Source organism: Phasianus colchicus, chromosome 16 (assembly GCF_987193195.1).
Source record: "Phasianus colchicus chromosome 16, bPhaCol1.hap1.1, whole genome shotgun sequence".
Classification (NCBI taxonomy): domain Eukaryota; kingdom Metazoa; phylum Chordata; class Aves; order Galliformes; family Phasianidae; genus Phasianus; species Phasianus colchicus.
The window spans coordinates 4,703,773-4,714,928 of NC_143451.1; the positions used below are offsets into that span (position 1 = coordinate 4,703,773).

Sequence of the window (11,156 nt, forward strand, 5' to 3'; positions counted from 1 at the left end):
AGAACGTTACTGGCTCTAATAAGCCATCAGTTTGGAAATGCAGAAATGCATTTTTGCCTGTAAGGAGGGTTCTTAAAATTTTGATGTATGCTCACTGATGCAATTGATCTTTGTTTTGTTTGGTGACTTTGCATGTTTTTATTAGCAATGTAATCTTTTACCTTTATGTAGTTCTTCCTTACTGGAAAGTACATAATCCTTTTGAACTTAAGATGTTAAAATTAAAATTCTCCATTTTCTCCAGAAAAAAAGTGTGGATTTGCAGCATCTGCAAAAATCTACAATTCCAAAGAGGTAAAATATTTCCAATTTGATAATGAGATGCAAATCAGACTGACAGAATGCTTTCTGAAGATGTTTATTTGACACAATAATGCAGCATTGAAGCATCCTGTGGTACCTTTTATTCCCAAAGCTTTGCCTATATGTTTCTAATTTGATTCTTTGGTTTGTTGTGCTGGGTTCTTGTTAGTGTTTTGTAGTTTCTACTTCCTACAAGCATGGTAACTCTGGTACCTGTAACAAGATGAGCCATGCAACCTATGAAGGACACTGCTGTGAATATGTTGACTCAGAAAAAATTATCATTGTGTTTAGATCACCCATTTGGAACACATGTCCTAATGACCTTCCAAGTCAACAAAATGGGTAGTGGAGCACTGAATTTTTTTCATTTATACCTTTGCAAAGAAGGAGGCACTTCTTAATTGTGATACTGGAAGAAATATGTCTTTAATTTCTGCTTAATAGGAAATCCTTATGTCTGATCAATTCAGGACATTCTGAAGCAGTCACTGCTATTACTAAAGTTAATCAAAACTTACTGCTATGTAAGAAAAATCGATAGAGAACAGATTGAGATCATTTAAGTCAGGATAATTTTGCTGCAGGGCTCCTATATTTTGTCCCATCAATAAACAGAAACCTGAGGGAAACAAGTTTCATATGCCCTGCCAGTGTCTTTATTATTAGTCAGCCAAGTTGACTAAAGTTACTAAACATCATGGATCTGTTTTCACTTTCTTGGTGTTTGTTTGTTTGTTTGTTTTGTCTTTCTCCTCTTTGATGAATGATTTCATCCAATTTTGATGACTGCACCAAACAAAGTGTATAAAACTTCCCCATAGGAACTTTCAGAAATTTCAAGATGCTTTAAATGCAAGTGCCATGTAGTGAGTTACAATTAGAGCTGGTTTGAAAAGTCACTTTCACTGACATTTCACTCTGGGCAAAAAGTAAAGGAAAACTGCATTCCCACTTATATGAAAAAAATGAAGATTAAGTGTTTCAGTGTTTCATTTGGACATGCTATTCATTTTAAGCTTCATTTTCTATTGCATTATAGATCAGTATTATTTACAAAACAGTTGAAAATAAGTTGAAATGGAAACAATAATTTTCTTTACTTAAAAATATGTTTCTGAGTATAAAGAGAAAATGGAATTATAAGCGGAAAAAGAATTCTTCTGATTCTTCTAAAGAATCACATTGAAATCTTGTTTTGGGAAGAAGAGGAAGCAGAGTTTTCAGTCTTAGGCTTTAGTTCTATGAGTACATACTGATAGCATGCTTAGAGAGGGAAAAGTAATTAGCATTGTGAAAAGGATTCCTCAGCAAATAAGTAAAAGTTGGTAAAAGCCAAGGGATAAACACAATAGAGCAAGAACAGAATATTTTGAAAGAGTAAGGTATTTGGGTGAAGATATCAACAACTTAAACGCTGGCATGTTACCAGAACTATTTTCATTGCTTATCCAAAACATAGCATCATACAAGCTACTATGAAGAAAATAAACTATGTCCCAACACAGGGGTGAAAACAGAAACAAAAAAGATTATTATTACTATTATTTCCGTCAGAACAAAAAGGCCTTCTAGGCTTTCTTACCAACCCCAGTGTAGACAGGAGGAAATAGAGATGATGTAGGATAGTGTCCCTGATCAAACAGTGCTATGGCACGTGGCACAAATAAGGCAAATTCCATTTGTAGGCCTCTCCAGCACCTTATAAAACAGATGAATAGTGTTTCAACATAAGTTCAAACTACAGAATGAATGATGGTTATTAGAAAGACTAGGGAATATCTGCATTGTCCTAATTCCTGCTGGTGTTCATGCCACAGTTGTCACAATAGGCAAATAACTGGCAATACCACCTGGTGGTTTACTGTTGCAGAAAAGGAGAATTATCCTATCTGCAGTCTGACTCTGGGCAGAGTTAAACAGTCATTGACTTGAGGAAATGTTTTAAAATAGTATTTGCTTAATATACAAATTATTATTAGATTATTTCCTGGTGTTACTGACCCTTTATTCTACTTCTTCCCATATTGGTATGCATGCTACACTGAAATTTAAATAAACATATAATGGCAGACTGTGAAATTCCTCATTAGTACTCAATGTGTTTGTGTTTTCATCCTGAGGGCTTTTTAGTAGCTATTCTGTACATGCAGTGGACATGGATCACATGCCAGTAAGAAATATCTTATTGGTTTGATTCTGACATTTTTCTCCTTTACACTTCATAATATGTCTCATTTGATCAGGCTGTGAATAGACTAGATTTCTGGCTTGATTTTTTTAAATGAGAAATTTCAATGATCCAAGTAACTTCTTTGGATTTCTTTTATTTCTGCTCATGACAGTCAGCAGGTTGTTCAGGGTTGTTCAGCAGGTCTGTGCACAATTACTGCTCAGTCCTAATCCAGCTACTCCTTTTCTTTTTTTCTTTGGGAACTGCTGATGCTCTACTTAGTTATGTGATTCACCTGTTTGTGTCTCTGTAGCTACATTGGTCATGTTGCTGCTTTTCTTCTTCTAAATGTTCTAGGGCTTCTTTCAGTACCTAGTTAACTGTGTATCATGAGAGGGCTCGAGTTCAACGTCTTATCTTCATGTTGTTCTGTGTGAGCCACTGGAAGTTTGGAGACCCGCAGAAAGAACCTTCATTGATGCCAGAGCCTGTATGGTTGTTTCAGCATCTACTAAAAACCAATGGATTGCCAGGTGGATTGAACTCTAATTAACCTGTGTTCCTTGAAGGTTCTGCTTGAGTTGGCCTTTTGCTGGAAATAAACAATCAGGAAATCATGGGACAGATTTCCAACTGAGGCTGGAATGGGAATTCTGCTTGTCAAGGTAATTTTATTCTGGAGCTGTTATTTTTCTCCAAATGTTTGTAAAGTATCTTTCCTGATGTTAATGCAGTTCAGAGCTTACTCAACAGAAGTGGTGTGCCTGTTGGTTGGCCTTCACAGTGGTGTGCCAGGTGAAAAGGGATCCTAGTTGATCAATGTTTTTGTGGATTTATAATAGGAAGAAGTGAACACACACACACACACACAAAACCCAACGACAACCAGTTCATCTCTAACTGCATGTGTGTTTGAATTTAACTATTTAATTGGTCAAACACCATGGCATACAATGTAGGTGAAGTGTTAGGTAACGGCTGGAAGCGCTGACTGAGCAGCTGGTGAAGCAGTGTGATGAAGCAAATGAGTGGAAGGAATAATGCAGGTGCTTTCAGCTCTGTTACCCCACTCCACTCTGTGCTGGTGCATCGTCACCTCGATCGCTGCATGTGGTTTCGGGCACCGCGGTGTAAAACAAATAACACCACGAGTGAGTGCCCAGAGGAGGGCTGAGAAAGGTCAGGAAGGTGAAGGATCGTTGGAGATCCCTGGGTTTGTTCGGCCCAGAGCAGGGCAGGACGAGGGGAGGCCTCGTGGCGGCCGCGGCTCCTCCCAGGGCGCGGAGGGCAGCGCGGAGTTCGGCTCTGTGGTGACAGCAGCAGGGCGCGAGGGAACGGCGTTAGGGACCGCGGAACGGCAGCCCTTGTGCCCCGCGTGCAGGAACAGCGGCCGCCGGTCCTGGCAGCGCCCGCGGGCCGTGCGCTGAGCTCCGAGTAGGATGAGACAGACCACGTCTTTTATTACCAAGATGGATGCAGCCCTGCTACTGGTGCCGCGGGGGCGGCCTCTTGCAGGGCTGCGAAGTGCCCCGGGCGCTGCGGGCCCTCCTCCTGCCGGGGCGGCGGGACCCCCGGGCTGAGCGGTCCCTGCCCCGCTCGGCGCTGCCGGGGCTGCGGCCGCGGCCCTGGGCGGAAGGTCCCGCTGCTGGCTCCCGCCGGGGCTCCTCGGCGTCCCCGGGGCCGGGCGTGCCGGCGGGCCGGGCGGCCGCGTCCCCGGGAGCCGCGTGGGACGTGTCGGGGAGCTCCTCGTGTGCGCGCCCCGCGGGGCTGCCCGATGGAGCGGGGCGCGGGGCGGCGATGTCCCACAGGGCGGCTGCGTCGTGGCTTTCTGCCTCGTACTCGGATGGCAGCGTGATGACGCAGGGCAGAGAGCCGTCTGCCCGCACTGAAAAGCGGATGGTGCACGTGAGCCTCCTGCAGAGCGGGCAGGTGAACTTTCTCAAGGTCCGCTGCAGGATGCAGCGGAGGCAGAAGTGGTGCTCGCAGGGCACCACGCAGGCGTCAGGCCTTGTGTCGCGGCAGATGGCACAGAACTGCTCCTCCATGGCCGCGTTCTGGGCCGCGGAGCTGGAGATGGAAGCCCGCTCCCCTTGCTGCACTCCTGCACTGGTTTCTGAGTGCTGCGAGAAGGAGAGGCCGCAGTCAGTGTGCGTCCTGGGGCGGGCAGCAGCTGTGCCCCGGTCCCTCGGCAGGAAGCCCTCCCCAGCCCGTTCCCTGCTGGCCCCGGGTCGGGCTGCAGATGCAGCCCTAGCAGCTCCTGAGCCCCACGGCCGCCTCAGGGATGCATCCCCCCACCCCTCACCTCTGCTGCCTGGAGCGCTTCTCGGGACCCGGCTGCCTGATCCAGGCAGGGCTGGGGCAATACGGGCAATGTTGTGGGATGGGCGCTGAGAACAGCTCCCAGAGCCGCACAGCACAAGCCAAGAAAGCCTCGCTGGGTCTCTAGACCTCGCCAACGTGCTCAGCCAGACACCAGGAACGAGCTCGACTGGGCCAGGCTCTGCTGCGCCCCAGTATGAGCATGGAGGCCTGTGAGGTCGCAGTCCGTTCTCCATTGATGTCATGCTCCGTGACTTTGTTGAGTGGCTGGACCTAGATGAGCTCTAAGCTTCTTTCCAATCCGCTTTGTGATTCTACCTCTAATCTGTTGGAAATGAATAAAAATCTCGTAGAATAAGCCTAGTTACTGGTGTTCCAGGTCTCTTCTTGTGTTGCTCCTGTTCTTCATCTTCCAGAAGTCTCTCCATATTCCTTCCAGTTCTCCATTGTTTGGTGTTTTGGAGCTTCTTGTAAAGGCGATTTCCTGTTGAGAAAAGCATTCCAATGTGCATCTGTAATGGTGGCATTGCTTTGGGTTCCTTTGGGCTCCAGAAATACACTGCTTCTATTGTGTCCCTTTATCTCTGTCCATGGCCACTCTGCTGGGCTCTTGAATGGTCTTCCCTCGCTTCTGTTTATTTTTCTGCTTGATTCTCTTGCTTTTAGGACCAGCCCACCTCAAAATGAATATTTATAATTTTATTGGATATATATGATACTGCCTTTTACATGGAGTAAATGTTGTCTGTCAGTATATTGGCAGCTCCTAATATGTCATCACCACCTTTGTTCCTGGTAACTTTTGTTGTTGGCTCCCTGGCACCTTGGAATTATTTCATCCGGTTGATTTTGTTTAAACAAGTGTCAACTCTGCTTTGAATTGTTATTGGAGTAGGAGAATTCCTTATCTTAAGTTTGTGTGAATGAATTGTAATTCTGGGAGAAATACATTAACCAGTTCACAAATCTTGTTTTCATTTTAACTTTTCTATTAACATGCAGAATGTTGAAGAGTTCAAGGCAAATTTTTCTGGATAGGTTTTGTGAATGTACAGAATCTGTGGAGTCATCAAATGCAGTCTTCTGCTCCCATGGAAACTATTAAGAGTAGTTAGAAGAGAAATTGAGCTCTTTCTGAAAAAGACCAACTCTTTTTCTTCAATTAATAGGTTTCCCTTTTTGCAGGAAGGAGGGAAACCGTCAAATGTTTTCCTTTCTGGTGTTATTAGTTTTGGAAGTAAGCTTTCCAGTAGAAAACATTTCTTGTTGATTCTTACATTTTTGTGCTTCAAAAAAAAAAAAAAAAAAAAAAAAAAGTATGTTGAGCCCATCCTTTGTGGATCTGAACCCTTCCTGCTTGTCAATCCCTAGGTGTCAGCAATCTTGAAAGAGAAGAGCTTCTTGCAGATTCAGACCCTTATTCACACAAGAGCTTCGTGCTCATGTTCAAGTTCTGTGATGACAAGTGATCTGTTCTGAATCTCTGGTAAGCCTCAGATGTACAGTTAAAATAGTCTATCCTGTGTATGTGTTACATTGATTTATGTGAAACATCACATATTGATGCCTTTATAGACAGTAACTTAGTGTTTCAGAGGAGTCTGCATGTTACAAAAAGGGCAGCAGGTGTTATTTAGACTAAATTGACCTTGAAATTGATTTCTTTATTTTATGACTTACTGAGGGGAGATTAATACTTTTTTTCCTTCAGCCTGAAACAATTTACATGGTAATGGAAGGCACAGTCAGTCAAATAAATTGCTGGAAGTAGTTGTGTTCCAAGGGGGAAAAAAAAAAAAAAAGCATCTTACTTGCATTGACTCTTTTCATCCCCTGAGGAGTTGCTGAGATTTCAAACATGGGGAGAGACTGCCAAAATTTATTTTTCACATTAAAGGCAGAAGAATGGATAGTAATGTCTGTGAATTGATGTTCGCTTTTAACTTTCATCTGGAAGATTGGGGAGGAAGGTGTGTTCTGAATTTTGTGTAGAGTGTTTTTAATGCTATTTCATGATCCCTGTAAGTGCAGAGGGAAGTCTAAAACTTCAGGTAGGACTGATGTGTTGGCAGCATAGCTGCCTGTTGTAACACAGTTGGCCTCGATAACAGCCTGTAAATGGCTGATGCAATTCCATCTTTGAGTGCCAAATGGAAATAATCTCAAATACAGATGTTCATGAAAATATGGAACTACAAAGAATTACCTGTAAAAAGCACCGAAAGGATCATTAACACTAATTCTATGAGAGAGTTTTTCTTTTATTGTGCAATCAGGATACTGTAATGCTGAAACAAAATTATTTCCATTTCCTGTAAATTCCTAGGCAAGTGTATATAGCTAAATGATTTGTTGGTGGCCTAATACTTTGCAGAAGTTGCACATATGAGCTATTATTATCTCACATTGCATGAGAGCAAATCCACAATTTTTTTTGTGCTTTATTTGTTTTGAATAGAGTACAGGGAGATGTCACGTATATGAAAATTATTGTGATCATCCTGAAATTGTGAGAGGGGAATTAATCTCTTTGGCCATCAGAAATCTGCACCTGAATGCCATTAATGCAGCTGTAGAGAATGAGCAATTTTCTCAGCCTTCCTGACAGAAGAGGAGGAGATTGGTGTTTGGCAGACTCTGGTGGGTCCAGGCCAGGTGTCTGGCTCTGCTGGGGAAGGGACTCCAGCCCCAGTTAGTAGGCTCAGGTTAGTTTTGGCTCAGTTGGAATTCTGTTTCCATAAAAATCATCTTTGCCTTTGCTAATTTTTCCTTCTGTTTTCTGAGTCGATGCGTCCTGGATTATTGCAGGTGACTAGAGTATTATTTATGTGTAACATGTTGCAAGTTTGAGAGAGTTTGTAAATTTCAGGTACCTTTTTGGGTGCGAACATGGGATGTAGAAGAGTGAATTTGCTGTTGAACTTGCTTAAATGCTCTTTAGTATTATAGCTGAGATCTGTATTAGCAAACGGAGTTATGCTGATTTGAGTTATGAAATGTAAGTTCACTGACAGCTCTGTCAGTCTATCTGGTGTGCTCCTGCCAGCATCATAAGAGAATGCAGACATGGCTTCAGGTTGTGTTTTGCTGCTGTGCTGAGGAGGGAAGTATCTGAATAAGTTGTAGGGTGTGGTACACCTGCCCCCCATTTTGTAATTATGTTCCCTACTGAGGATATACATGGAGTTAAAAAGCAGAAGCTGAGACAAGCTTGCTGGCATGCAAGACCATAGAGTTTTCAACAGTAATGCTGCTGTTTTCTTGAAAACGGTGCAGAATTGAAGCCAGAAGTACTTTATATTGACTGAATTGATACAGCTAATGTAGTCTGTCTCTGTGTTGCACTTAGTCTTTTCATTTATCACGCTACTAGTTGGCAGGAAATAGGTGTACCATAATATATGTTTTTGCTGAGAAATTCCAAGCCTGATTCTCAAAGGCATATGATATGGTATGCTGAGGTCATGAATTGCAGTCAAGTTTCAGTCTGTAAGTATATAGTCTGCATTGCATACTGCATTTAGGGGGTTTTGGTTTCTCTGGTTTTGACAGATATGTAGTCAGAATTGTGACTTAAAAAGTGATGGAATTCAGTGTTCCTTTTCTCATTTTGTCTCTAAAAACACTGATGTAATGCCATAGGCTTTTCCTAGTGGAAAGGCTGGAGATGGTGCTAGTTACTGACATGACCTCACTTGTACGCTTTCCTTTATTTTTTGCTCTGTGTCTGTATGGTACGCCTTCAGACCTGAGGTTGCTGGGATGTGGATTTGTGTCAGAATAAGGAAATGCGCAAAGTTGTTGTTGGCAAGCCTGTGTTTTTCTTCCTTATTTGTGGGCATGATTTATGTAATTTGAAAAATGAATTTGAACATCGTGGCATGGAAAAAAAAAAAATCAAAAACATCTTGAAAGAAGGAGGTAGTTGGACTTCCTTTCAAGCTGTCTTTCAGCTTGAAAGGTCTGCCTTCTGAAAATGACGTTTGCTCACGTTAACGTAAGTGTAGAAATATCTTAAAAGACTGAAACACGAAGAAAAAGCTTTTCACTTATCTGAATGATTTGATTGAATCTTTTTTTTTCTTCCCCTTATATGAAGTTTGGAAGAATAGCTTATTTCATTAAGTCCTTCTGATCTGATACTTCCTCTTACTAGGACTGCTTTGGTAAGCTTTAATAGCAACTGAAAAGTTACAGCCTTCTTTTTACAAGCTAACTTCTGACAAGCTCTAAAATAATACTGTGAGACACAAAGGCTTATTTCGTTGGAACTGCTGTGCTCATTGTCTTAGCATTGAAATTGGGTTCATATCTATGGAAAGCAAATCTTTTAAAGAAGTATTCTGTGGTGTGTTTTTCATCTAAATGTATTTTTGGAAAGAGAGTATGATCTGATTACCAGTGCAGGACAAGTCTCTTTAGACATCTGTCATTTTAAATTGAAAATCTCTTGCTTCCCTTTAAAAAGACAGAGAAGGGAAAGGCTTTATAGAATTTCTTGGCCATACTGAAGCTGGAAGGTCTGCTGCTTTTTTTTTTTTTTTTTTTTTTTTTTTTTAACTTCATGATTCAATCTTTTGCTGTTGCAGATTTGAAAGTATCTATAAAACAGAATTTCAGTTGCCTTGCGTGGGCCTTAGTAATTTACAAACCTTTAATTGTGATTTTTTTTTTTCCTAATTATTGATTTAGAGGTAGATTTGAGCACCACGCTGTGATGAGTGGGGGTGTGATGGAAGGACAAAGGAGCTTCGTGTTTTCCATGGTATTTCTGATGCCATACAATCATGGCATCAAAAATAATGAGTTAAGCGTTAAGTGTATTTCTCTTGAAATCACAGTGTCTCTCTCATAGCTTGGGAAATTGTTTGTTGTGATGGATGAGAGGGAATACAAAGATTTTTCAAGTGTGTTGCATGATCATTACTTACAGAACAATCTGGTAATAAAAGGAGAGTTGACAGATAAGAATTCAAATGGAGCTGAGAACGAATTATTGAATAATTCCCCAGTTCCAGAGCTAGGAAGGCTGATTTCCAGACCTATTTCTTTATTCTTTTCTTTTTCTTTTTTTTCCCTTGTAATTATTGATTGCTTTTTTCTGCTCTTGATGACAGAACTGCATGGGAATCTAATACAGCTGAAACTTATATGCTAAATTCACTTCTCTGTTATGAAATGGAGACTTCAATGGGATGACTGGAGTTAGTGGTGCAGAACAGTGGGAACTCAGTGGTGAATAATCAGACCTATCCAATATGGCATTTCATGATAGGTATACCTGCTCGATAGATATTGGACTGTTTAAACTATATGTGGAAGCCAAGTTTGCCTTTTAAAGTCTTTGGCTGTTAAGTCTCGTCAAGCAATCAGTTATGACTGTGGAGCTAAGAAACATGGCTGTTGGGAAGCTTTTGGAGATCTTTCACCTATTAACTGCCAGACTCTAGAGTTATATACTTGGGCTTGGCTTCTGTAATGTTTTTTTCTTTTTTTTTTGGTACCTTATATATATACTTTTTCCAAGTAATGTACTCTTCATGTGTATTTGGTTTTATACTCCAAGCTACTGTAGAATTTTAAGCTGATACAGAGGTTTGCCTTTTACTAAGGTTTTGCTTTATCCCCAGTCTCCATCTCTTAAAATTTGTGCCTGTATATTGATATTTGGTAAGAATGTTTTTAATCATGAAATGTTGAGAAAAGATACTGTGTGTCAAATAAGACTCTTCAGGGTAATTCAATAGGGACAATAATGATTTTTGTTGAGAAATAAAATTGCTGCAAGAATTGCTGCATGTGATTGGAATAGAAATGTGCTAGCTACCTGAAGTTACCTTATCTATATTGCTTCTTTGGGGAAAGATCTCTATTAGCTGAAGATAATGGCATGTGGGGAGAGGGGGAGAGGGGGAGAAATGGAGATTTTAGTTTTCTTTAAAACTAAATGCATCTAAGAGCCTTTTCTGTGGAAAACAAAAGAGAAATACAAAGGAAAGAAAGAACAAATGAAAGCTCAATAAGCTGCTAAGATCTGTCACTATCAGGGACAGACATAAAACTGAAAGAAACCCAAACCAGAACCACTCCTTAAAAATCATCATAGACTGTTTGGAAAGGCTTCTGCACAGGAGAGAAGGGGGGAAATACACTGCAGGAATCTCCTGATATTATAAAACTGATCTCACTTGATTTTATTTTCTTAACCTGATGTATAGAATTGCTGTGATATTGCAGGAGTTTTTTTTACCTATCATGTGGTTGGAAGGGTATTTTCATAGTTAAAGTAAGTGCACCTTGCATTCGGAATTGGGTCAAGACTTTACCTAAGATGGCTACTGTAGGAAGATTTTTTGCTGTG

General features: G+C 41.3%; 1 protein-coding gene across 2 annotated transcripts; it reads right to left on the reverse strand.

The window, feature by feature from the left end:
- Nucleotides 1-3,274: 3,274 nt before the first annotated feature.
- Nucleotides 3,275-5,897, reverse strand: LOC149915736 (uncharacterized). Of its 2 annotated transcripts, XM_090151559.1 has the most exons (2): nt 4,779-4,837; nt 3,275-4,596 (listed from the first exon to the last, which is right to left on the reverse strand). In XM_090151559.1, exon 2 carries the CDS (start codon nt 4,519-4,521, stop codon nt 3,961-3,963), a length of 561 nt encoding a protein of 186 aa, XP_090007685.1. In that variant the 5' UTR covers nt 4,522-4,596; nt 4,779-4,837; the 3' UTR covers nt 3,275-3,960. The 2 variants fall into 2 exon arrangements, with proteins under 2 accessions (XP_090007685.1, XP_090007684.1); XM_090151558.1 differs by having other exon boundaries at nt 3,275-5,897.
- Between the last annotated feature and the right edge of the window lie 5,259 nt (nt 5,898-11,156).

Excerpts from the sequence above, each read along its gene's own strand:
- LOC149915736 (XM_090151558.1), bottom strand. The coding sequence starts at position 5,040 with ATGACATCAATGGAGAACGGACTGCGACCTCACAGGCCTCCATGCTCA.